At 49.2% G+C, this 26,664-nt stretch overlaps 3 protein-coding genes across 11 annotated transcripts in view; 1 reads left to right on the forward strand and 2 right to left on the reverse strand.

Moving 5' to 3' along the window:
* GCC2 (GRIP and coiled-coil domain containing 2) overlaps nt 1-726 on the reverse strand; it is a 58,510-nt gene extending 57,784 nt beyond the window's left edge. For all 4 annotated transcript variants that reach the window (XR_005022395.1, XR_005022396.1, XM_036873135.1 and 1 more), the window contains exons 1-2: nt 616-726; nt 446-502 (exon numbers count right to left, since the gene is read on the reverse strand). Coding sequence is in view for 2 of the 4 variants with exons in the window: in XM_036873135.1 (XP_036729030.1) it covers nt 446-502; nt 616-621 (63 nt within the window). In the remaining 2 variants the exon portion in view is untranslated. The remainder of the gene's footprint in view (nt 1-445; nt 503-615) is intronic.
* On the forward strand, nt 497-25,796 carry LOC118905998 (wiskott-Aldrich syndrome protein homolog 1-like). Of its 6 annotated transcripts, XR_005022399.1 has the most exons (4): nt 1,113-1,209; nt 3,097-3,133; nt 21,490-21,602; nt 23,395-25,796. XR_005022399.1 is itself a non-coding variant. In XM_036873154.1 (3 exons), the coding sequence occupies exons 1-3, from the start codon at nt 534-536 to the stop codon at nt 23,404-23,406; spliced, it is 801 nt and encodes a 266-aa protein (XP_036729049.1). In that variant the 5' UTR covers nt 497-533; the 3' UTR covers nt 23,407-25,796. The 6 variants fall into 6 exon arrangements, 5 of the variants coding, with proteins under 5 accessions (XP_036729049.1, XP_036729048.1, XP_036729046.1 ...); XM_036873154.1 differs by lacking the exon at nt 3,097-3,133 and having other exon boundaries at nt 497-1,209; XM_036873153.1 differs by lacking the exon at nt 3,097-3,133 and having other exon boundaries at nt 497-1,209; nt 23,475-25,796.
* Nucleotides 9,145-18,311, reverse strand: SULT1C4 (sulfotransferase family 1C member 4). Its single transcript, XM_036873149.1, has 7 exons — nt 17,984-18,311; nt 15,415-15,540; nt 14,825-14,922; nt 14,413-14,539; nt 14,101-14,195; nt 11,254-11,434; nt 9,145-10,387 (listed from the first exon to the last, which is right to left on the reverse strand). The coding sequence occupies exons 1-7, from the start codon at nt 18,135-18,137 to the stop codon at nt 10,272-10,274; spliced, it is 897 nt and encodes a 298-aa protein (XP_036729044.1). The 5' UTR covers nt 18,138-18,311; the 3' UTR covers nt 9,145-10,271.
* Nucleotides 25,797-26,664: the final 868 nt, after the last annotated feature.

The following is a 26,664-nucleotide window of genomic DNA, read 5'->3' on the forward strand; positions in this document are numbered from 1 at the left end:
GTAAAGCTGGGATAACCACGTTATTTATCTCACGGTTACCGTGAAGCTTCAATGCAGCCGAGTGTTTGGGCGAGTGTCTCAAAGTCAGCTTGAAACAATAAACCTCGGCGGCAAGTCCCCAACTCCTGGGCGCCCGTTCAGGGCCCCAGCGGTGACCTGTGCTCACATCAGCGGAGGCGCCAGCAGAGCCGAGCCCGGGACGCCAGCCCACCGCTCGGACCTCACAAACCAGACGGCTTCGTCTAACGTTGGGAAACTGCGGAATCTCTCAGCAGCGCTGAGCGGGGCGGCAAGGAGACGAACTCAGGCTTCACACCAGGGAGCTCCGAGAGGAGGGACTAAACGCGCGACCGCGACAGCTCAGGCCGAGAGCCCGGAGGAAAGCTGTCCCCCAGGGAGCCCCCTCCCCTCCCGGCAGGACCCCGCCGCTCCGGCGTCTCCTCACCTTGGATTTCCCGGTCCCAGGAGCGGCCGGCGAGGCCACCCCGTCGTGAACAGGCTCCTGCAAAACACAACGAAAGCCAGCCGGTCACATGCGGCTGTGCGGACCCCGGCGGGCGGGGAGGGCAGGCGGGGAGGGGCGGTGGTCCCTCGGCCCCCGGGATCACGCGTTACCTCCATGGCCACCCGCTGCCCGCACTTCCGCCCGCCGCCTCCCACGGAGCCCCGCCGCGGGTCAAAGGTCGCGCTTCTCCGCCGGCCCCGCCCCCGCGTCTCCAAGGCCGCGGCCCGGCGGCGCTTCCGCTTCCGCCTCGGGAGGTGGCTCCCCGCGCGCTCCGCCTCGCCCCCGGGCCGGCCCGCGATGGGGCGGGGCGTGGAGGGGCGGGCCCGTGGGCGGGGCCCGGCGCGCCACCAGGGCAGTGGGGGGCCCGGCCCCTCCTGGGAGGGTCGGGCGTTGTGGGACCGCGCGCGCTCAGGCGGCCGCCCTAGTCTCCTGTCCCCTCACCTGTCCCCTTAGCTGTCCCATCTCCTGTTCCCTCTCCTGTCCCTCACCTGTCCTATCTCCTGTCCTCCTGTGCCCTCAGCTGTCCCCTCAGCCCCCCTCAGTTCCCCCAGAGGCCCTTAGCCTCGGAACGGGCGCGTGGCTGTGCCCTGCGGCTGCAGGAGGCCGAGGGGACGAGGCGCAGCTGTTCCTGAGGCGAGTGGGTGACCGCAGAGCGGGAGCGCTGTCCCGCCTGGCAGCCTGGACGCCGGCCCTCCTCCTGGACGGTGAGTAGTCCCGGCGCCCAGCCCCGCTCCGGGTGGACGGGCGGGTTGGGGACCTGTGCTGACACCTGCCTTTCGTGGCCGGTAGCTCTTTCTTTGAGCGGGACTGAGGAAACAGGCCCGAGTGGGGGGACGCTGGCCGGGGGAGGGAGGCGGCCTGGGGGCCCCCGCCCGGTGGGGACGGGCGGCGCCAGGATGGTCCGGGGCGAAGACGTGCTGCCGCAGCCGGTGCCTCCCCTCCGCTCCGTGAGCCACCAGCCTGGCACTGGCTGTCACTTGTCACGCCCTGACGCAGGTTGTGGGATGAAGTTTGCCAGTTTGGGGAAAGGATCCCCCTGCAGTGAGCTGGCTTCGGAAAATGCCCGTAAATCTGGACACTGGGCGGGGTTGTAAAATGAAGTGACTTTCCTCGGGACTAGAGAAATAGTCTCAGACAGCTTTTTGGAAAAATCACGAGTAATTCGTGAAAGCCACCAAAGTTCTCAATGTTTACATGGCAGTGAATACCGTTAAGGAAGAGTGACTAAATGCGTTGGCAGGTCGTGTTGGTGAAACTCGAGACTTTGAGCACCTTTGGGAGAAAAAGAGGACTTTCTGTTGCCCTCTCTCCATCTAGTCCGTTGCCTTGTATATATATTCATGCATTGCACTGCATGAAGACTTAATTGAATCTATGAATTAATTGATACAGAAACCAATCAGCAGGACAGAACCTAAGATCACTGGTCATTTTCTTCTGGGTTTTGAGGCAACTTAGAACTGAGACTACAGGGATTTTGTTGTATCTATTAACATCAAGGACGTTATAGCATTTGTTTTTTCCCTTCCAGTATGGGATCCAGGCTAGAATCAGGTTTTGCATTTAATTGTCACATCTGCTTAGGCTTCTTTAATCTGGAACATTTCCACAGCCTTTCTTTGTCTTTTATAAAATGGACCGAAATTTTGACCAAAATTTTGGTCAAATTTTGGACATTTTTGACATTTTATAAAAGAAAACCAAAAAAAGCCCCCAAACAACCGAACTCATAGATACAGAGAAGAGATTGGTGTGGCAGAGGCAGGGTGTGGGAGTGGGCAAAATGGGTGAAGGGGGTCGAGAAGTACAAACTCTGATTTATGAAGCAAATAAGTCCGGGGGATGTTGTGCGCAGCATGGTGACTACAGTTAATAATACTCTACTGTATACTTGAAAGTTGCTAAGAGAGTCGATCTTAAAAGTTCTCATCACAAGAAAGAAATGATGGATATTTACTAGACTTATTGTGATGATCATTTCGCAATACATACAAATATCAAATCATTATATTGTACACCTGAAACTAATGTTATATGTCAATTATATCTCAATTAAAAAAGGAATAAGAAATTTGGCATTTTTGAAGTCCTCCCCACCTTTTATTTTATTTTTTCAATTAACGTACAGTAATATTATCTTTTCTTTTGGCATACAGTTCTTTGAATTTGAATACATGGACAGACTCTTGTAATCACTGGTATAATCAGTCCACAGAATAGTTCCATTACCCTCATCCTACCGCATCGTGGCCGACACGCCTCCCGTCCCTAAGCTCTGACAACCATCATCTATTCTTCATCACTATCACTTTGTCATTCATGAATGTCATATAAATGGAAACAAACCTTTCGAGACAGGCTTCTTTTCCTCAGCAAAATGCCTTTGAGATTCGTTCAGGTTGTCTCATTTGTCAATAATTTGTTCCCTTTCATCGCTAACCGATACTCATTGTACGGATGTGCCATTATTTATCCATTCACCAACTGCAGGACATTTGGGTTCGTTTCGAGTGTTGGGGTAATTATGAATAGAGCCACTGTAAACATTCACGTACAGAGTTTTGTGTGGACATAAGTTTTTATTTCTCTAGGGTACAGACCTAGGAGGGGAAATTGCTGGCTTCTATGGTAAGTACATGTTTAACTCTTTAAGGAACTGCCAACTGTTCTTCCTGATCATTACCCAGCAAGTGGCAGAGGGCATCTTTCTGGGGATAGCCACATTTCGTGACCACCTGCCTTGGTAAGGTGTGCAGACCAGGATGTGAGGGAAGCAGTCAAACCCTTTTTGAGTTGATTTTTACAAAGGCCATTTCAATGCTTAACAATATCAAATGCCTGCGGAAGGCATGGGAGCTCCATGGAATACCCCCCGGTCAGCCATTGTCGAGCTGCTTTTTTGGTAAAAGGCATGCTATGTTCAGGTTGCAAACTCCGCAAAACCAAACACACGACAAATTCTAGTTTCAGGGGCTGCAGTGGTGTGACTGCAGTTGGCTGACTGGACTGAAACAGCAGCACCAAAACCTGAAAAAGTGTCGTCGGTGATGAGGCTCCACCAACAGAACGCCTGGGAGGGGTCGGAGGTCAGTCTGCCAGGAGAGGCCAGGGCAGCTCTGGGCAGGAGTCACCAGTCCGGAACCCAGTGGCAGCCTCTGCAGAGACGGAGCCCTTCACTTTGTGCCTTTCCTGTGACGGCGGCTGCGTTGTCACGTCTGATGTGATGGTGGATCCGGGCAGCAGGATGGTAGCAACCAGGGCAGCGCGTGCCCACCTAGCAGTTTAGTTCCCGTGTGTCCCATCAGAGAAGGGCCCTTTCTGTGGACGTCCACATGACGGCCCCGGAAAGTGCAGTCAGCAGTCATCATTTGTTTCCACGGTTCACTGCCCCAAGGGGGGCATCTTCAATGCTACTCTAGTTTTCATAATGGCAGCCCCGGTAGCTAGGCCACTGGCAAAGCCCAGGGGTCAGTAAGCACAGAGCAAGGTTCACCGAGGCAGGCACTGGCCAGAGCCCTGAGAGGGGCCTGGGTTCCGGCCTCTGGGTGGAGGGGCCGTGTCCGCCTTTGGTGTTGCAGGGCCGGCACTGCAGTCCAGTGCAAATCAGTGAGCTTTCGCTTAGTCAAAGCAGGCTCAGCGTTTAGGGGCGTCTGTGAATTGAGGGCTCCAGTGAGCCAGTGCAAGGACTCACCTGGCTCAGCGGGGGGCAAAGCTTTCCCTGGAGAGGTAGCGGCTGCTTTCGCAGGTAGGGCCCAGGTGCCTGCGTGGCCAGGCCGCCGCTCTTGAATCCGCCATTTGCACTTGACAGGCAAGGATTTGTGAGTCGGGCCACCCCAAAATGGGAGTATCAGGCTGGAGGTTCACGAGCCTACCTGGGTCCGTCACCCAGTTTTGACAGGGGCTCCCGGGCCGCTGATGGCTGCTCTTCAGGGGGACGCGGCCGGCAACCATCCCGGGAGGCACCGAGGGCAAACCCCCAGGGGCACTTGCAGGTGGGGCTCCTCCCTTCCCCAGAGGCTCTGTCAGCGGTCATCAGTCACAGCGACTTCTGGCTCAAACTGCTTACTGGGCGTGCAGAGCCACCAGAGTAGCCAGCGTGCCACAGCTTGCCGGACACCTTCAGGGGAAGCCTGTCGTTCTGCACGACACTCAGATGGTACCAGTTTATGGGCTAGCCAACGTAAAGGACCAAGAAGAACGTCCCCAGTACCCCTAGTAAGGCTTTTGGCCTCTATGTTGGTGATGGTGAGGGTAGGGCAGAGAGAAGGCAGTCTGGAGCCATAGTTCCAGAAGCTTTACTTGTTGTCAGGCCCCTGACTTTCACCAGGGAGGCTGCCTGTTAGGAGGGCATGGTGAGTCCCCCTTCAGGGCCATTGAAATGGGGGCTTCTAACCTGCCAGCTGAGAGCCGTCATCTCTGTCGGGGTGCTCTGGATGTAAGACGCATCGCCACAAAATCCCCTGCCCCTGCACACACACGCACACGCGCACACACATGCGCACACACACTGGTAGCGAATGGCAAAGGGGTTTCTCCCACTCCCCCTTTTTACAGGAGGCTCTTTCTTACGGGGACGATCCCCTCTGGCACTCGGGATGGAGAAGCACAGACGTATGACGTGTCAGTTCCCACATAACATTCAGACGTAGGGACAGTAGGACATTGAATCAACCGAAGGCGCCCCTCCCTTAGGGTCCCTTTGGCTTCCTTTCTCCTGGTGAACCCTGTCCAGACCCCGCCAGGAGAATGTGGGCGCTCCTGCCTTACCAGGGCCCGGGGAGGATGGTGACTTGGGTGTCTTTACCTAACAGAGTCGTAGAAACTTGAGCCCCTCGCTCTTGGTGTTCCTGAGCATGTTCGTGTGGATGCATACGGACTCATATCCATCTTGGAGGGAGCGAGACCGCTGCCCATACCCTGATCATCTTTCTTTTTCAAGGATCTGGGTAGAGGGGACAGATGTGGAGGGAGGGGTCCGGGAAGCAGAGGGCCAGAGCAGCTCCATGTCAGTAAACAAGGCTTTATATTAATTACACTTTATTTAAGCAGGGAGGTGGCTGCTCAGGGCTTAAACAAGTGAACTTCTGATTTTTCGATCCATGGAAAGCTCTACATCCTCGTTGCTGACACCATTTGTTTCAGCTCCCCAGTGTCTTTGAAAAGATAGTCCAGATCAAAGACCGTAATTGCCGCTGCCTGAAACATGCTCAGAAATGTGAGAAATCCAAGCAGAACTGCCTCTCAACACCTTGTATCTTGTGAACTCACTTTTTTGTTTTATGAGGCTTTTTGTACGTTTTTCCTCTGGATTTTTCACACAGACAATCATGTCATCTAAGAAGAGGGACAGTTTTATTTCTTCCTTTCCAAAAGTATGCGTTGTATGTATTATTTCTTTCCCCGCCGCATAGGCTGAGGCCCCCAGTGCTATGTTGGAAGGGGTGTGAGTGAACATTCTTGCCATGATCTGATCTAAGAGCAGCGGTGTTCAGTCTTTGACCGTTAGGTATCATGGTGAAAGTAGGTTTTGTGTGGATGCCCTCTATCAACCCTCTGCACCTGCAGTTAAAAAACAACAACTCTCTGTTTTCACAGTACCACTGTGTCTTTATTATGAAAATTAAATGTAGGTCTGGTGAAATTAAAAGGATTTGCCTCAGTCCACTACCCTTATTCTTGTCGTGTTCCCTTCGTCCCACTTCTCCCACTATCTGTTGATTTAATTTGGTACACCTTTTAGTAAACTCAACAAGGCAACAGCGGGCAAACCCCTTCTCCCAAAGATTTGGTTGTGTGCTGGATCTCCAGATGCAATTACTTTTCGCAAACAAATGACCTTTGCTTGGTATCCAAATTTTACTCTTAGTGGGACTTCCCTGGTGGTCCAGTGGTTAAGGCTCTGTGCTCCCAATGTAGGGGGCATGGGTTTGATCCCTGGTCGGGGAACTAAGATCGTATGCACACGGTGCTGCCAAAACAAACAAAACCAAATTTTACTCTTGGTAAGCCTTACATCCCTTTATGAAAACTGAAAAAATCATGTTAAAATCTCAGAAGAAGGATAGTCCTATCCGTTAGATAATTATCTTTAATCCATTGAATTCTGCAGATATCTCAGCGCACCTTGTTTACAGCCCTTAAGGACTTCTTGTTTCTATTCGCATGAAATAAAACCAGACACAGAGACCTTTGTCAAGCTGAAGGAATTTATAAGAAATCACACCTATAGTCTCATTTCTTTAACAACTGCCTGTTGAGTTTTGGGTATGATCATTTCAGATTATCTATTATTATAGGACTGAATTTGAGTAGGGTTCAAAATAAGGAGCCTGCTGTGTTTAGATGGATTCAACTCTAATGTGTCAGAAGGACAGTGGCCTCAAGAAGCGCTCCTGCTACTTTTGAATGCGGTGTTTTTTAGCATCATCTGAAGACCCAGACACAGAGGAGGCACATGATCCAGGCAAGGGTCTGTTAGGTAAAGTTTGGTCCCTTTCTGCCTATTTCCAGATAACTGGCAAAGAAACTAAGCATGGGTAACTCAAGCACAAGAGAAGGTTCCAGGCACCGTGGTCGTTAGGCAGGGTGGCTCTTCTGGGCTAAGACTGCAGGTCCAAAGCAGTGGTGCGCTAGGTTGTCTCCGAACTCCACTGGCCAATAGAGGGGGCAAGGAGGTCAGCCTGGCACTTCCCGTTAGCTCAGAGACCGAGGAGGACATCCTGCCGCTGGTGGTTAATTGGGTTGGCTAGAACAGGAAAACATGGGGGCTACTGCTGTGTAGCGGTTCATTCGGTCCACACACATTAACAGAGCATCTTCTGTGCACCAAGCATTCTGCTAGGCACTGGGTGGGGGAAGTACAGCTGTAATTAAGACGGAAAAAGTCTCCCTGCTGAACTAGTGGTAGAGACACACCATAAGCAGGGAAACCATTAATTTAATAGATACACGAGTTATGTAGAAAATAAAGCAATGTTATATAACAGGGTCTGTTTTATTTTCATTTTAATTAAAAAAAATTTATTTTATTTTCTAACGGTAATTGTATATATTTAAGGTGTACATGATTTGATATGCATAAACATAGCAGAGTGATTACTACAGTCAGGTAATTAACACATCTCCACATACACTTACAATTTTTGTGTGTGTGATGAGAGTATCTGAAATCTACTCTCTTAGCAATCTCCAGTATTCAGTCATATTAACTATAGTTGTCATGCTGTACACCAAATCTCTAGACTTATCCTACGACTGCAAGTTTGTACCCTTTGACCAGTATCTCCAAGTTTCCCCCTCCTCCAGCCCCTGGTTGCCACAGCTCTGCTCTCTGCCTCTACATATTTGACTTTTAAACTTATTTTTAATTTTTAAAAAATTTGTGAATAACAGTTTATTATTTTCATTTAGACAATATTTCAGTGTAATAGTCTAAACATTTAACAATGTAATTATTTATTTTAAAAGCAATATGACAAATTATTTATGTAAACCTACGGCTGTAGACTTGAAAATACCCAGATGTTTTTCTTTTTCTTTTTTTTTAAGTTTTATTATTTTTTAAAAAATAAATTTATTTATTAATTATTTATTTTTGGCCGTGTTGGGCCTTTGTTGCTGTGCACGGGCTTTCTTTAGTTGTGGTGAGCGGGGGCTTCTCATTGCGGTGGCTTATCTTGCTGCGGAGCATGGGCTCTAGGCGCGCGGGCTTCAGTAGTTCTGGCACACGGGCTCAGTAGTTGTGGCTCGCAGGCTCTAGAGCGCAGGCTCAGTAGTTGTGGCGCACGGGCTTAGTTGCTCCGCAGCGTGTGGGATCTTCCCGGACCAGGGCTTGAACCCGTGTCACCTGCATTGGCAGGCGGATTCTTAACCACTGTACCACCAGGGAAGCCCTCTTTTTACTTTTTTAAATTGAAGTATAGTTGACATACAATATTATATTAATATTCAAGTGTTCAACATAGTGATTTGACATTTATATTCATTAAGGATTGATCACCACAATAAGTCTAGTAACCATCTGTTACCATATAAAATTATTGCAGTGCTATTGACTATATTCCCTATGCTGTACATTACATTCTGTACCTGTGAGTCAGTTTCTGTTTTGTTTTGTTTGTTTTGTTTTTTAGATTCCACATGTAAGTGTAATGATATGGTATTTGTCTTTGATTATTTCACTTAGTGTAAAATCCTCTAGGTCCATCCATGTTGTCACAAATGACAAGGTTGCATTTTTTATGTCTGAGTAATATTCCATTGTATATATGTACCACATCTCATTTATCCATTCATCTATCAATGGACATTTAGGTTGTTTCCATGTCTTGGCTATTGTAAATGTGCTGCTGTGAACATTGGGGTGCATGGATCTTTCCAAATTTTAAATAATTTAAATAGCCACACGCAGCTAGTAGCTAACACAGCACAGCTAAAGATGATAGCTGTTCCAGGGACTACTTAGAATATAAAAAGTTAGCTTTTTAGATTTCCTTAACTGATATAGTATTTAAGTTACTTATTTTTGAGCATATTGTTTGCCATTTGGTGTGCAATGAAGTATCTAGCAATGTCTCTATCTTGGAGAAAAAATAAATGAAAGTTTAAATATGCACAAAAGAGACAATATAGACATCCAAGAGAGAGCATGATATACTTTAATCTTAATCACAGAAGAATTATGCTAAGTGTAAAGGACTTCAGAAGAGCAGCTGGTCCCTTCAGGTTGCAGTATCTGTAGGAAGATGGGAGACCTGTGCTGGTTATTGGACTTGTTGTCTATGTTTTGGATGGGTAGGAAGGAAGGAAAGGAAATGTCAGGAGGAGGTGGGGTGAAAGTGAAACTCATCGTCTGGGAACCTGTGAGATGTGCTCGGGCCCAGCACGGGGACTCGTCGCTGAGGCAAGGAGGATGGTTGGCAGAATGAAATCCAGCTGGAAGGTGGTTTGCAAGGTCAGTCAACCGTGTCATATGGTTGTAGCTGACTTTGAATTGATGGCTAAAAAGCTTGGGATTTATCTTCTAGGCAGTGAACATTCAGAATCATTGAAGGATTCTGAGCTAAAGAGAAATGTAATGAGTCTTGTTGTGGGAAAACAAGCTTGGCAGATGTATGATGAACAGAGAAGAGTTAGGTAGCTTATAGGCAAGAGGGAGAGGCTTCTGAACCAGGGGGGTGGCTGTAGAGATGAGACTTCCTGGAAGTAAAACCGACAGATGTTGCTGATGGATTAGAACAGGATTGCAGAGGCGCTGGAGGGAGGGAGGTTAAGATGGGAGACCGGGACGGTTTGCAGCGCGGCTGGGCTGAGGGGGGCGAGTCCCATTAAATGTAGAGGCTGCGGCGAGAGGCTGGGGTGGATGCACTGGAGTGACTTAGAAACAGAGTCACCTGATGGTTACTTGGCTACGAAGAAATTGCTAGAAATAACTGTTTACACATTTTAGTGCTGCATTTAAAAATTGGCTTGAACTTAATCTGTAAATTTTAGTGTGTTTTTGTGTGATGACCGAAGCATTTTTAATACGTTAACAAGCGCACGATCTGTGGAAAACTGACATGTGATGCTGATTAGCAATGAGGCCATGGTTTTCACGCTGCCACCCTGCCCACCCTCCACCTTGCCCTGACCTCTGATAGCCCTGTCACTTGTTTTAGGGTGAACAAAAGCAAACACAAGGAGCACTAGTCTGACCACCTGAATCCAGTATCACGTGGTCGGGGTAATCAGCTTTCACACCGATGACCCTGGTTCTTTTTCTTCCTTACGAGAATCGGAAGTGGGAAGTTAGCGTGGTGTCTGCCATCTTCCTCTCGTGATCTTCATCAAATCTCTCGTTCTGGGCCACAGTGAAGTGATTCTTCCAATCTCCCACGGCCCCTGAAACAGACGTGGGGTGGTGGGTGTCAGTACCGTGGGGGGATTTGGATTTCTCTGTTCTCCCGCTTCTGTGTGAGGATTTCTACTCCCCGTCAGGGAGGGACAGAGTTGGGCAAACATTTCTCTGGCTGGCCTGGCAACGTCTCCTCCTGGAAGGGGGCGGAATCGCCTGTCTGGCTTGTGGGTCGGGAGGTGACACGGCCGCGTGAACAGCAGGTCTGAGGAGCTCTCTTGTCTTTCCCTCCTGCCCGTCACAGCACGCTCGGTGCTTGTGCCTGTGGCTGGCATCCTGCAGGCAGACCAGGCAGGGCCCGCTTCTGGAAGGACTCAACGTGCGGTTTTGAAAAAGGAGGGAAGAAAAAAGAATATTCCCCTCCAGTTCTGCAAGTGCAATCCCTGTTACCTTTCCCAGACTGCTTTTTCTCCATAGTACTTACTAGCAACTATTATCCTGAATTTTCGTGTGTTTTGTTCACTGCTCTGAACGTTGCCCAGAACAGTGCCTGGCACATAGTAGCCACTCCAGTCAGTAAGTATTTTGGAGTGAATGGACCTCTCTGATAGCTTAGAGCCCTCTGTAAAGTGGATTCTTTGCTCCATCTGACTTAATTCTGTATATTTTCACCTTATCAGCCAGAACTCCAGAAGGAAGGTGAAGATAAAGGGTTGGACTTAGACACCAAACCTCACTCTCCAGTTGTGGCTGAACATTGATTTCATTTCATCTGTGGTTTCTTAAATAATTTTTTTCCCAGAACCAATTATTTTTGATCTTATTTTTCTTATCTATAGAAAAGAAACTCCCCAAAGACTCTGAAATACTGGACAGTTCCTTTAAGATTATGGTGAAAAGGAAACATAAAAACCTTTTCTCATGAATGGAGAAATAGAGTGGTTCATGAATTCAGCTGGAATCGACGTGTAGTTTGCCATTGGGTTCTGCTTCATGACGTCAAATGAACTGTAATGGACAATTTTATCCAGAACTTTATCGTCTAGGCTCTTTCCAATAAATTCTGCCAGCTTCTGAATTTCATGCTTTGGGTTCTATGATCAGAGTCAAAAGAAAAGACTTGATATAAGATAATTTATATCAATAAATAATAGTTTTAAAAGACTGTTGGAATGAATGCTAGTAATCAGTAACATGTCATGAATTAAAATTTTAAAAAATCGTGTCTCACAAATGCTCAGCTTTTCAGAAATGACTCATTTTGATGTGGTGACTGTATCACTTGGAGTCATTACGCTCTTCTTGTTCTAACATGGAAGCGTCAACTGAGCGTGTCGGTGAGACACTCACCACACAGTGACGTGCAGCGCACGGGGCGCGTGCCATGGAGGGATGTGTCCGGAGTCAGGCCCAGATGTCCTGCTCTAGCCCGTCCAGCTAAACGCCCCGTGGGGACAGCCACTGGACTGATGCTGAGAGCAGGTGTTGTGGCAGCGTCGGGGACCCGGCCACAGAGGCCCGTCTCCTGCTTCTCATGTGGACAGGAGTGGCCCCAGGCCTCCCCAGTGGTGCCGGTGAGGGGGGCACGAGGGTGGGAGGGACTTCTTTGCACCCAAGAGGCCCCGTGGCAGCAGCTGCAGTGCCCAGCTGGTCCGGGTGCTTCGGTGTCTCTGAGAAGGTTTCAGCCCCATTGTCGCCACTGTTTCCTCCTCAGGGGGACGCGGCCCAGGGGCGCTGCGGTGTGGGAAGGCCCCTGTGTCCGGGAGGAGTGGTGTGTTGCCGGTGGGAGCGTTTATCCCCGTCACTGTGTCTCCTGCTTTAAAATGGGCTCCTGCTTTGAAGCTTGGATGTCAAAAGTGCTTAATTTAGTTGGCCTCACACAGACTAGGAATCAGCAAGAGTGCTGAGAACGGCGTGCTCTGAGTGACCACAGGCAGGTGACGGTCCAGAGCATGATAGCAGAAACATGTAAGAGGGCGCTGGGGACCCTGAGGTTAGACTGCCCATTTCGGTAAAGTCTCTTCCTGGCATTCGTAATGCATTAGGATCTACCCCAGGGATCTATCCACCGTTCCCAGGGACACATCCTCCTTTGACACTGCTCTGACGATATGTGGGCAAGCGTCACCTACATGGACTTTCCCTGATCTTAGCTTAGTAGCATCTGATATCATGGCCCCTGTTTGTCACATCCAGTCATAAAAGAGCAAACCCTTTCTTATAACCCCTGCCATAATATTCCTTAGTTGAGTGTCTATATCTGGAATCCTGTGATGAGACAGCTCCTGAACTGCAGCAGTACATACATGTGTATGTGCCCAGAGTCTCCTTCTGTATGCCCTCCTGTTGTTTAGTTTTTCGGTGCTCTCTGTGGTGTCTCCGCACTTTTGTACCAAGTAAACACGAGGGAATTTTATGCAGATACGTGTATGGGTTGTCCTGCTAGCCCTTGAATCAGGTTCTGAGCCTCCTAGAAACGGAATCCTAGAAACTTACCTGTTTAGAAAAACCATACAGAACAGATCAGTGGTTGCCAGAGGTGGGAGGTGAAGTGGGTGAAGGGGGTCAAAATGTTCAGAATTCCGGTTGTAAGATAAATAAGTCCTAGGATGTAGTGTACATCATGGTGACTATAATCACACTGTATTGTATAATTGATAACATTGTACCGTACAGTAAAATAACACTGTACCGAGAATAGATCTTAAAAGTTCTCACCACAAGAAAGAAAATATTTGTCACTATGTGTGGTGGCAGATGTTGACTGATTATGGAGATAATTTCTCAGTACATACAAATATCAAATCATTATCCTGTACACCTGAAACGAATATAATGTTACATGTCAGTTGTATCTCAATGAAAAACAGAAAAATGATGCTGTGTTTTTCACTCTTCAGATATTTTGTAGACACAACTGGATAAAGCCCAGTGTGGTGGAACCTAAGAGAAATGCAGCTAAACTAATGTGCACAGGAATCCCCGAGGAATCTTTTAAAACTGCACGTCTGACCTAGCAGGCCTGGCATGGGCTCTGAGAGGCCATGCAGCTGTCTGTGACGTACCTTTTGAGAACCAGGCTTTCAGTAATAAATTCGAGAACAGAGGCTGTAATTCTGTATAGATCCCTGTATTCAGTGGAGTCACAGAAAGGACTGGGTAGATGACCATTTACAATATACTCTCATGACACCACCTCATTTAGTCGTTATAACAGCTCTTGGAGTGCATATTACTATCTCCTTTCTGCATGTAAGGAAACTAAATTCCTAGATGCTAAGCATCTTCATAAAGAATAATTGCCAGCAGGCAGTAAAGCCAGAACTGGGATTCAGGAATTTTGACCCTAACCCATTAGTGTTTCCCACTGCACCATAATTTCTTAAACTGTTTCTTGAAACTATGACGTTCCTCAAGTACTAATAAAAAAACCCAAAATATGCTAGATTTTTTTCCCCTTCTAAACGGAATTTAAAAATCTACATACAAGGAGAAAAAAAGGCATCCCTCATTTTGCCGTCCTCTGCCTGTAAGGAAAAGGTGTCCCAGAGCCCAGAGCTCCAGGAAGCTCAGGTGAGACTGTGTGATACAGAAACTCATGACGTCCCAGGTGTGCTTTGATGTGTGGACAGCTGCAGCCGGTGAAATGAAGTGTCTTCCGTGCCCTGTTTCAATCCGTGAGTCCCTGATGGGGTCTGCACATTATGACTGAAATGTTTTACGGTCAGAGGGGAACACGTTAGGCGGCCCTGCTCCTTACCCTCTTCATGTCCTCATAGAAGAGGTAGAGGATGCGGTGCTGGTCCTTGGCGTCCCACCATCCCTTCACGTGGTCGTACCAGGAGCCCCAGCACACTGCAGGGCGGGATCAGAAATAGGGCAGTGAGTCGCAGAAACCCAGCTGACAAGCACCCCCCTGGGAGGAGAATCCTGAAGAGAGGGAGAAGGTCACACTGGTGATTCCCTCACCGTAAAGAAGGCAGAGCCCCTGCTGTTCTAAGGAAATGATGACTTCTTTGTAGAGTATTTGAGGATTTTGAGAAAGGATGGGAACAAAGCTGAGTTCTCTCACCGTTCCCAGCCAGAAAACTCTCAAAGTACTCTTCCCAGGTTCCTGGAGCAGGAAGCCCTTTATTCATCCTTTGGAAGTGGTAATAAGACACCATGCTGTCCTTGGGGTTTCTTGCTACGTAGATTATCTGGGAGCAGAGGGAGGGAGGGAAGAAGCAAAACCAGGATTAGACCAACAGTTATGTTAGGGTGGGTATATTCCATACAGATGAATTTTTCCGATGCTGCATTTCTGTGATTTGGCTTTTGTGGGAGGTGGAAAGCATTCATATTAATTTGCATATTGATGATGTGACAAGGTGGACTCTTTTTTTTTTTTTTTTTAACAAGCAAAGTGTTTTAAGAGGAAATTGACTGAGGACCAGTCTGAGGTCCTTCTAAGGGATCAACTCTGAATTCCTTTGGCTCTTTACCTTACAGTTTTTCTCCAGGAAGGATGGTGGCAGCAAGTGCATGGGAAGGTGCGTCTTCAGGATCCGTGGTGAGGGCATTGCATTAGCTTGTTCCAAGCCTGTAAAATTGATTTTCAATGACTGCCCATTATTTTTCTCTATTTGCTTCAGAATCTTGCTGCTTTGTTATTACTACGTTAGGAACAGTTCCAGGCCGCCTGTAACTCTCTGTGGATCTCATCTGAGAGAATACTTGTAGCCCACGAATGGGTTTTTTGGGCTAGAGCAGTTTTTAACCATAACAATAAACCAAATAAAGAAGAACCTAAAAAATTCAAACCCTTCCACCATAAAATTATCTTATCTAGGCTCATCCTTGTGGAGTGAAGTTAATTTCTAATTGGAGAATCAAAACTTAACTTACTTTTGCATAAACAGTAACTTGATTAGAAAATGTCTGGAGTTAGAACGATGGCCAGACGGTGAGAAAGATAGTCACGGAGTCCATCGATGGTTGTTTGAATGCCTAGGATTCTGAGAGGGCTACTGGATAGTAAAAATCCCTGGTGGGTGTCTAGGCCCGGGGTCAAGTGCAGCTGTGCCGTACTCACCAGATTCCATGCCCGGGACTTTCCACTCGATGAAGGGGAATCGCTTGTGAGTAGGTGCCCGCTGGCTTCTGTCAATATCACCCTCGTTTTGTATCAAGTCCACGATCTCCTGCGTCCAGGTTGTTCCTTATTCCCCAGGAAGATGAGGAAGCACAGGCTTTATCTACTGCAGTTCTTAGAATGTGACCAAACACTTGTTAGAGCAGCTGTGTGCACTTTAAAGCCAGCTTTATAATGGAATTCAGAAACCATCCTTCTTTGTTTATATCTTGTGTTATCATAATATGGTATGATATGGATTTTTATACAAAGACTCCAATTTGGAGTGGACGTTAGATTCATAAATATGTAGTTCTTTTTTTATTCTGTACAACCATTAATTAGGATTGTTATGCTATTGAGTTAGCTGCATAGTTCCTTAGAAAGGCAGAACGAGCGTCTTTCTCACCAGCCTGTGATGTGGAGAGTCATCACGGTGTGGTCTTCAGACTCTGTTTCCCAAGTGCATAGCATGTGGTTGCTACGCAGAAGGAGGCTCTTGTTATATGTTGGCCGAATGAATGAATGATTAGGGCTTAGTCTCCATTTTCACGCTTTCCTTTATTTTACCGGAAAGGCTAAAAAGTGCATCCCCTAGGCTCCTTTGCCGCTGAGATTCTAAATGTCCTGAGATCTGATTTACATTCTGGGATTTGAGGGAAGGAGGTAGAGGTCTGATTGATAGAAGATGTGCAGAGGCCACTCCTCATTTTGCCGCCTGGAACCTCGACCCAGAGGCTGCGCCCTCACTGCCCCCGCTGCCCCCGAGAAGGGCCTCTGTCTCCTAGCTCCAGTCAGCTCCTGCGGGCCGCCCCATCCTGACCAGCGTGGGGCTGCCACCTGACCTTCGGCCTTGGCTGAAGACTACTGACCAGACACCTGACTGAGTCCGTGGCGGGAGGAGGCTGGGAGACTGAGCTCTGAGTCCTGGGTCTGGGCTGATCGACTCTGGTTACGAGACCCTTTCTCATGCTCCCAATTCAGCACTTCTAGGTCTACCAGGGGGCACAGCTTAGAAAACAAGAGAGCAACTGCAGTTTGTATCCTCGATGAGTTGGTTTCTAATATTTTCTGGTACCAACTCTTTCATTACAGGATCCAGGACCAATATTTCTTTAGCTATTGACTCAAAGGAAGTTCGAGTGTACTCGTTTTGTGTGTTTATTCTGAATTGACAGCCACGGGCTAACACTGGGGCAGGCTCCAGTGCGACTGGAGGTTCAGGGTCAGATGGTCCCCTAGCAGTCAGCGGTTCTACAGTGTGTTTGTCTCGCCTCAGTCACAGAGTATTTATTATTCTGCTAAAAATTTAGGTGTAAACCATTCCATCATCTGAGCTTGTTTCTTCTTCCCTCTGATCAATATAGCCTTTATTAGTGTACGAGTTTTGAGTGATTGACTAAATATCACCTTAGCTGGCAAGTGCTTCACTTTTTGAGTGTGTTGTTTGGATTGTACAGTCCTGCTCGCCCCTAACCCATGAAAACCCTACATGAACCGAATCTTAATGCTCACATTTGGCAGGTGGAGGAAAGATGAACGATTAAGCATTGTACTGAAATTATGGTAATAAATTAAGAGTTGTGGGTGAAATTAAGGCAGTGAGATGTGATCCCCACCAGTGGGTACTTTCAGAAATTCACATTTAGAAAATTTTAATTCTGGACAGACTTATGATGAGTAAGATCAGAAAATCAGGGCCGATATGAAACCGATGGACAGGTGAGTCCAAGGCCCCGTCTGCCTGTAGAGCCTTTTGTCAGACTGTTACAGATGAAGGCAAAGGGGGTGGAGCGTGTGTGCGTGAGTGTGTGTGTGTGCATGCACGTGTGTGTGAGCATGTAGCAGAAGTTATTGACATGGAGCTTGACTTTGCAAAGAGCAAATGTCTATGCAATCGGGGTATGAGTTGAATACTGTATTTTTGGTTTAACTGTAGATGTACACAAATAACTGCAGAGAACTCTTTTTCTCTGCTCGCCCCCGCATTTTTATGATGCAGTGGCTGAGCTCAAGTTTGTCTTGTTTCTTCAGTGACTTTGTTAAACTGACTATTGAAATAAGAAACTAGGTTCACAACATACCACCAGGGAGGGTGGAAATTAAGAGAGTATTTCTGGGACCCTGAGCTGGGAGACTTACAAGCTCAGCATTGCAGAGCCCAAGCCCCTCCTCTTCCCTAGATCAGGCAGGGGTGCCCTGTCTGGCTCTGCTATAAGGGCCTGTGCTGGGAACAAGTGAGGCAGCAAGTCTGGCCCCTTTGTTTTGGGCTGTTTGATTCACTCTCTTTCAGGGAAGTAAAAAAACAGGTACATCACAGAAAGAATTAAATTCTTAAGATGTGTAGGTCATTTTAATACTTTTTGTGTGGTTTCAGTTACTACCTGTGATTTGTCTTGGCGGTATCACTCTGCCCAGTAAACAGCTTTCCACTCAGATCCAGGTTGGTTTCTTTATCTCATTACTGATGCACCCTTCCCGCTTCTCTTCCTAAGCCTCCGCTGCGTCTCCCCCCATCCCTCCCGCCTACCTGCTTTCGGGTAGGTGGAAATGAGCAGATCATCAGGCCTGGCTTGGAAGTTCCAGATCTGATCCCAGGTGTCACAGGTGGGCGTGGGCTGCAGAATCCCCTCCACGTAGTCCACAGCCAGGCGCGCCGTGCCGTCAAATTTTACATCCTCCATCTTGTTCAAGGCCAAGAGCGTTGGATGTCAGATTTCTGCTGCAGGAGAGTGTTACTCTCAGTCAGCTCAGAGCTGCGTTCTTGGCATCGTACAGACAGGGCAGGGCTCAGACCTCAGGCCCTGCCTTGGGCTGGCAGTCGAGGGGGGAGCCAGCCCATCCAGGGAGCTGGGACTCTTGTTTAGGACTTTGCACACAGCGCAAAGGCCTGCACAGCCCCAGCGGGGCTGTGATGTAGCCGCCTAGCCCTTGGCTCCTGGCTGCCATCCAGGGTCCTGTGCGCATTCAGCCCTGCTGTCTGTACCGTTAGCAAGAGTCAGTGCCACCTCGCTTGTAGTTCTCCTCTGTGTTCACAAAATAACTCACAGATCTCCATTAATTGTTTCTTCTGGGAATTTTAAGCTAATTAAGATGTTGCAGGGAATCTGCCCGTGGGATTACAGGTTGCAACGCAGAATGCCTACACCGAAAGGCTGGAGGGAAGTTTCTGTGCTGCTAACAATGGCAGCCTAGATTGAACCTCCCAGCACAGATGGCCGAAGGGGTCAGCGATGTTATTTTTAAGAGTAAAGTAAACGAGGCTCTAATAGGGAAGGTTCCCTTCCTGTTGTAGGCTGTTCAGTGTCCATATCAGTCGGGGTCTGTCCACAGCTAATAAAACATGTTTGTCTTATTTGAAGCCAAGTGGATGCAAAAACTTGGGAGCTACAGAACACACACCCTCTGGCTTCTTCCTTCCTGGAGTTCACCTCCAGGCTCGTGCCACATCCCCTGTAAGCCCCTTGTTTTCCTAAAAGCCCTGGTGCTTATTTATCCTCCTTGTGCCTTTCCTTGGAATCATTCCTGGCTCCAGCGGAGGTTTTTTTCCCTCCTATTTCCACCACAACCCTTCTCGGCTGACCACCTCGAAAACAAGACCAGACCCGCCCAGCTTTCCTGTTTCTCCTTGTGATATAATCGAGAACACGTCTGGTCTTTGTCTCTGGTTCCCGATGCCGAGTTTCAAAAGCTCTTGGAAGTCCCTGAGTGATTGGAGCCTTTGGTTGTTCACCATTGAGTCCCTTTAGACCACACCTGAGTTTGTGCCAACGAGGTGACACCTGCTGGGCCCATAGACAGTTCCAGGGGAGGGGCCGCCACGGCAGAAGATCAAGCATGTGATCACAGGGTTGGGCCTTTCCATCCCATGCCCCCTCCAGGGAGAGGAGAGGGGCTTGGAGAGTGGGGTCAGCCGTGTGACCAGTGACATGAGACCCCACGAATCCCGGACCCCGAGGCTCTGTGCAGCTTCCCGGCTGGTGAGCACAGTGAGGGGCCGGGGCAGGGGGGTGCCGTGCCCGGGCTCTACAAGGACAGGGGATAGGGCATGGCAGCTCTGCTCCCTCTGCCCCAGACCTTGCCCCCAGCACCTCTTCCATTTGGCTGTCATGATCTGAATCCTCTATGATGAAACTGTAATTGTAGGTGTATCGCTTTCAGTGAGTCCTGAAAGCACCATTATGGACGCTATGGGCATCATGGGGACCTTCCACACTTAGCGCTGGTTGGTCAGAAGCACAGATGGTCCCCATGACTCGTGGGTGCATCTAGGGAGGGTCTTGGGAAAGACTTTGCCCTTGACCTGTGGGGTCTGCGCTAACCCCTGGTGCTCAGTGTCAGCACGGAAGCGAGTTGACAGAGAACCACCCTGAGACGCCTCTCCCGCCCCCAGCTGCCCCAGATGCTGTTCCTGCCGGCAGGAGTCTCCTTTCTTGCTTAAACCGCTTCCCACCCAGACCTTCACAGCACCCCATGAGCACAGCACACCCATGACTCAGCATGAGGGGAAGTACCGTCCATGCCTGGCAACGGTTCCCAAGGTGACCTGAGAGTGCATCTCCATCTCTGTGTGCCTGGGCTGAGCCTGGTTCTGACTCCCTCCATGGGTGGATCGAAGGGCCCAGAACAACTTACATTGGTCTCGTGGGGGTATAAGTTTTTCTTTTCTTTGCTTTCCTCTTCCCTCCTTCCCTCCTTCCCTCCTTTCCTCCCTCCTTCCCTCCTTTCCTCCCTCCCTCCCTCCCTCCTTCCCTCCCTTCCTCCCTTCCTTCCTCCATCCTTCCCTCCCTCCCTTCCTTCCTCCCTCCCTCCCTTCCTTCCTTCCCTCCTTCCCCTCCTCCCCCTTCTTCTTTGTTATAAACCAGTCTTCCGTAGTACCAGGCATAGGTACACCACGGTATTCTTTGGTTGGAAATCTGGCGGGGTGTGGGCCCAGGAAGTGCTTGTGCCCACAGGTGACCTACATTTCCTGAGTGCTTTTAGTGTTGTTTACCCAAATTTCAGAAACAGAGACCTGATGGAAACACAGAGGCGTTTATTTGGGGTTTGTTAGGACTGTAGCCGGGAGACGCAGAGCTGAGAAGCACCTGAATTGTGTTCTGACGGACGATGAAGTGGGAGAAGCTTATACAGGCAAACCCAGCTGAGGCCACAATTAGTTCCCTGCGCTGTTTGTCAGTAGTTAGGATCTGATTGGCTGGAACTAAGGGAGCTGGTTGAGCAGGCTTGGTTGGGGTCTGACGTTGTTGCCCAGCTACCAGGGGACCGGCCTTGAGACCAAAGTGGGCAGCCTGCAGGTGTTTTAGGAAAGGCTGGTGGCCTTGGGGTTGTTGCAGGTCTCAGAAAGTTCAAGTTCTCATTGCTGCAGGGACATGTCTGAGACCAGGCCGCCCGGCTCCATGTTTGTCTGCCTGATCTGGGGTCGCTCATTATGAGTTCAGTTTGTCATCAGTATCTTCATTTCCAAACGACCCGCCGTCTTGTATTATACTTTAAGGAGGCGGGAGGGTCTTCCCGGACTTTCCTGCTGACTCTCAGGCAGACAGAGCTTCAACGCCATTGCGGAGTAGGTGTTATCTCTTCCCTGGGGTGGGAGCTGCCTGGGGCTGGGACTTTGATCAGTTCTGGGTCCCCACTGCCAGTACCCACTCTGATGATTGGAGGAATCAGATCCTGCCCTGTCCTCCGGTTTTGGGTTCCCAGTTACCTTCAAATGTCATCCCACACAGAGAATGATGTCATTAAGACTAAATTGATTGTGATGATAATAAATCCTTTTAAGGAACGTTGCTTTTGGAATAGGAGGTAATATCGACTTATTCTTTGTGTGGTTATTCTGTGTAGTGTGTGTGTGTGTGTGTGTGTGTGTGTGTGATGTTGGGGGGTGGTTTACAGGATGAGGAGGATTGTACTTGCCCTGCTCTCGTGTGCGGGTTTATACACACATACTGAGGCAGGGGGTTGTCTTATTAGAGCTACTTGGTTGCAAGCAATAAGAACGGACAGAAGTTAGACACAAAAATGCTTTATTTATAGGATACCGGACAGGTCACAAAACTGAAAGAAAGAAGAAGCGCGAGGACAGGCAGTGGAGTAGCTCCGGGAGCCATACCTGGAAGACAGCCTCTCCTCAGGGCACTTCTCTCAAGGTAAGTGAGCACCGAATAAAGTCAGTTTCTGCTGTAATTAAAATTCCAGGCAGAGTATCTGACTGGCCTAGTTTGGGACATGTGTTTACCCTTTGGCCAGAGAAGGGTGCAACTGTATGCATTTGGGGAGGGGCCGTTCCCCGAAGCAAAATCAGGGTGGGATAGCAGGAGGGGAGATTAGCGTTGGGATGGAGAAAACAACAGGTGTGTAAGAGAAAGGAACAAGGTAAATACGTGAATGTGAACGGCAATCACGGAAGGACACAAATACCAGAAAGGAGTTGTCAATAAAATAAATACTTAGAAGATTCTGAGGAAGGAAATGCACAGACAGACACACAGACACACACATGTCGTGGTCTGAATGCAGGTTGGAAAAGAATTTCCAGACACAAGGCAGAATGTAAAGAAGATAGAATTTATTAGAGGGAAGGGTCACTGCCAGACCGACTTCCTAGTAGTCTGGGAGAGTCGAGCCCGAACATGTGCTATTGATCAGTTTTTATAGCCAGAAAACAAAGGAATGGTCCGAGATGAGAATTTCATTTACTGATTGGTCGAGGCACATATACCTTCCTTCTACAGCGTGAAAGTGGGACAGGGCAGATGCCTTTCCTTATTTGGGACAGGTCCCATCACCCAGGTGGACTCAGGAAATTCGTAACCACGGCAACATGGCAGGGAGGGCAATTAAGAGTCCGGTAGAGGGTGAAAGGCTGAAACTTTTTCAGGCAGGGTCGTCCTTTGTCCTTGAAGCACCTTTGTCCTTGGAGCACCACACCACAGAGACACAGACACACAGACATACACACACACACACACACACACGCACACGCACATGCAAGTGGTGGTGGCCAGCATGAAAAAGCGCACAAAAGGGATGACATTTAAGTTCCTCTTTCAGAAAAGAATGCAGAGTCTCTGACATGGGATGGAGGGCAGGGCAGAGAGGACTCAGATTCATAAAGACAAGGAGGTGGGATGGTGTGAGTCTGTTTGGGGCCCGGAGACCAGTCCTGTTTGATTTTAACTTGAGCAGCAATTTCCCAAGTGCTCTGGGAATCCCTGGTGATCCCTCTTTCAGGGGTTCTGCAACATCAACACTGTTTCCATGGTAATAAGACGGTGTTTGCCTGTTTCACACTCCCTCTCTCAGGAGTGTAAGTGGGTCCAGAGCTGTATTGTGTGTGATGATGTCAGTATTTTGATGACCAATGGGAGGATGGAATGAGTGTGTGTGTTCCTGTGTTTTAAAAATTTCTCAGCTTTAGTTTCTAATATTGAAAACATTGATAGATATAACCCACACAGACAAGATCTAGTGGGGGTCCTCAGTAATTTTTAAGAGTATGTAGGGATCCTGAGACCACTGGTGTAGAGCATGTGGGAAAGAGAAATGGAGATAAACTTTGGAGGCCAAGGAGAGGGGTGAGTTTGATGGTCAGCAGATGACCGCTGAAGCACGTGCGCAGGAGAATGACATTCTTGACGCTGCCTTCTAAGACTAGTATGAAGTCGGCTGTAGGGTGGGTTGGGGAAACCCGAGTAGAGGCTGGGAGGGAACTGCAAGTTGCCATAAGAGCCCAGGTGAGAGGTATGTGCCACTGAAGCAGAAACTAGAGGACCAGCAGAGGTGGACTTTCCTGGACCCAGCGTGTGACTACGTGGGGAAGCTAGAGGTGAGCTGGTAAGAACACATGACCTCAGTGTTGAAGCCTGCATGCTTGTGATGGTTGATTTCATGTTAACTGGGCTGTGGGGCGCCCAGACATTTGGCCAAATGATATTCTAGGTGTTCCTGTGAGGCGTTCCTGGGTGAGACTAACATTTGAGCTGGTAATCAGAGTGAAGCAGATTGCCCTCTGTCATCAGGGTGGACCTCATCCAATCAGTTGAAGGCCTGACTGGAACAAAAGACTGACACGCCCCAAGTAAGAAAAATTCTCCTGCCTGAGAGCTTCAAACCAGGACATCAGCTCTGCAGCTTTTGGGCTTGTTAGCCTCTGTAACAGAGTGAGCCAGTTCTTCTGTATATACATAGGTTCTATTTCTCTGGAGAACCTGACTAATACAGATTTTGGTGCCAAGAGTGGTTCTAGAGGAACAGAGTCTTGAGGATGAATTTTCTGAATTAGCTTTGGGGGTTTCTGGAATTGGTTCTCTAATCTGATTAGATGTAAAGACACTAGTGATTCTATTTCCAGTAGTGAAGAGAGCACTTTAGACCATGGCATGTACTGTCAATAAACCAGTAGAGAAGTGCAAAATATCACCATTGTGTATGTCTAATGAACACTTGTAGGAAGCAAAGATCTGAGTGACCATGTGTACAGCACGTCCTAACATCTTTGTCAGCCTGATGTGTACCCTGTGATTGGCTGGTTGCTCCCAGTGTCCCTGGACACCAGGCTGAGTACACTGGACCATGTCCACCACGGAAGGGGCAGCGTTTTGTCCGCAGTGGAAGAGACACGGACTGGTGCGATCTGCCTTCTCTGTGTGCAGTGCTGCTGCCAGAACTACCAGAGGGGTTAGTCCGAAGGGAGGGACGCTTTCTCCAGAAGACTCAAAAATGCCTCCATTGAACTGGAAGTTAAGACTTACCGGCCACGCCGGGCTCCTTGCACCTCAGAATCAAGAGGCAGAGAAGGGAGGTCCTGTCCTGACCTCCAGGGGGATTTGGGCTGTGTCTGCATCCACACGGGAGGTGAGGACCAGCGAGTCTGGATCACGGAGACCCCCGTGGGGCGTCTCGGTGTCACCACGCCCTGTGCTCAAGGTCAGCGGGAACCGACAAGAACCCCAGCCAGGCAGGATGGCTGACGGCCCAGACCCTTCAGGAATGGAGGCCTCAGTCACCACCAGGTCAGAAGCACGGCAGCCGAGCTGCTTGCTGAGGGCGAAGGGGAGACGGAGCGGGTAGGGGGAGAAGGTGGTTATAGAAACCCGCCGTGACCAGTTGCAGAGACAAGGGTTGTAATCATCATGACGATTTCCTTCTTGCTTTGTTATAAGTGTGTATTTATACACAAATATCTCTATTTCCTTCCCTCTTGTATCCACTTTTCATCTAACATACCATGTATTGGCTTTCCATCATTTTATTTAAGTATTAGTTTTACCTCATAACATCAGAGTATTTGAGTTGTGGGAGATCAAGGAGAAGAATGCCCAGGAAAGTCGTGCCTTCATGAACAGCAGGTGGAAATCAGGGGCAGTAGATGGTGTGTGAGGATGGGGTGGGGACCAGGAGGGGACGGACTCCGGCTCTACCATCTCCAAGACTGAGGGGCTGGAGGTACCACATGTGAGAACACCTCCCCAGAAGCTGCAAACACAACAGTGCTGGAGAAGGTTGGGTGTGGGAGCAGATCACACAGAGGCGCCATCCGGAGTTTTGGAGAGAGGGGAGTGTACGTTCCTGTTGAATTCCAGGTCCACAGGCTGCAGCTTGGAAGAAGCTGAGACAGGTTGGCAGCCTGTGGTCTTCAATCTCCTTCTGACAATGAAGCCCAGTCTCTCAATAAGAAATGTATTAATCAACTATACTCTAATATAAAATAAAAAGTTAAAAAAGAATAAACGTTTGGTGGAATTCACCAGTGGGGGAAAAAAGCCCGCAAAACGCCCTTGGACTAGTCAGCAGAGCTGTAACCTGCTCTCACGGTTTGCAGGAGAAGCAGAGTCAGATCCTGGGCACCCGAGACTCCCAGCCCTGCTGATGGCCGACACTTACAACAATTTCCAGAAACAACGCTGACATCCAAGGGCTTTCATCGTAAATCGACAGGCTTCCAGTGTGAAGCTTTGTGTTCAGATTGCTTCACGATTTCGAAGTATTTTTTTTCCGTTTTAGATCAACGTGGAGGTAACTGCACACCAGCCTGAACGCCCCAAGGCTGTTTGTTAAGGAAAATCTTTGGAAATCAAAACATCCTGCTGGGGGTTAACGGGCCAGGCAAACCTCATTGTGAATTCTCCTAGTGTGCAGGCATTAAGATACACCCACGCGACCCAATACGCTGGAAAGCAGTGACACATCCCCTCCCCCATCTGTCCCTCTATCGCAGTGAAAGGTTTCATAAAATTCAATGTCAGGTGGAGAAGTATAAGTGTTTTCATATTTTCAGCTTTCTTTCAGAAACTAGGATCTATTTAATACATTCAGAAAATAAAGCAATATTTCGTCCTTTAGTTTGAGTGAAGCTGCTCTGTTGGGAGTTGCGCCGTCTCGTACCCTGGGGTTCAGGTGTTGCCCCAGACCCTCCTGTTTGCTCCCTTCCCATCCTCCCACCCCGGCCGTCCTCCAAGCCTGCGAGCTTCCTCCTGATAACAGCGGGGCCCTCCCCAGGCCGACTGCTCCATCTTCTCCGGCTGCCCTGTCTCAGTCCCTCGGTTCAGACCTGACCCTGAGTCTCTGCTCCCTTGAGCACAGCAGAACTCGTGCCCTGAGTAGGGGACGTGCTCTCCCGGGGCCCCACCGGCTGGGCTCCCTCCCCTCTGCCCTGCAGGGAGCAGGTGCTGGGTGCTCCCACCTGAGAGGCCACGTGTCAGGCAGCAGGATGGGGTGGGGTAAGGGGCCAGGGGTCGGGGCAGAGCCCACCGTGCCGGGCTGGCAAATCCACCCAATGAGCATCGGCTGCTGCCCCATCCCACCCGCTACCTTCCCGACCACCCAGCTTCCCACTGCAGGATGAGGCTCTCAGGCACACAGAGCTCGGGGTTCCTGGTAGGGAGCTTTCCACATGGGACTCAGAAGGGGGCTATTCCCCACTGGCGCTCTGGAAACGCGGGGACCCGCAGGTACTCTGCCCAGATGCCCCCAGGCTGCTGCATCCCAGCTCTGTGCTTCCTTCTGACGGGCCTGGGCGGCTTCCTTCAGAGGCAGGGTGCCCTGGGTGCTGGGCGGCTTTGCCCAATGCTCTGAGGGCACGAGAGCCTGGGAGCTGACCTCTCCCCCCAGGGAGGACCGATGCCTCGAGGACGGGCCCTCCCCAGAGCCCCCGAGGATCAGGTGGGGCTGGGCTGGGCTAAGTCCCCACCCCTTCCTGCCCCTCCAGCC

Source organism: Balaenoptera musculus, chromosome 13 (assembly GCF_009873245.2).
Source record: "Balaenoptera musculus isolate JJ_BM4_2016_0621 chromosome 13, mBalMus1.pri.v3, whole genome shotgun sequence".
Taxonomy (NCBI): Eukaryota; Metazoa; Chordata; class Mammalia; order Artiodactyla; family Balaenopteridae; genus Balaenoptera; species Balaenoptera musculus.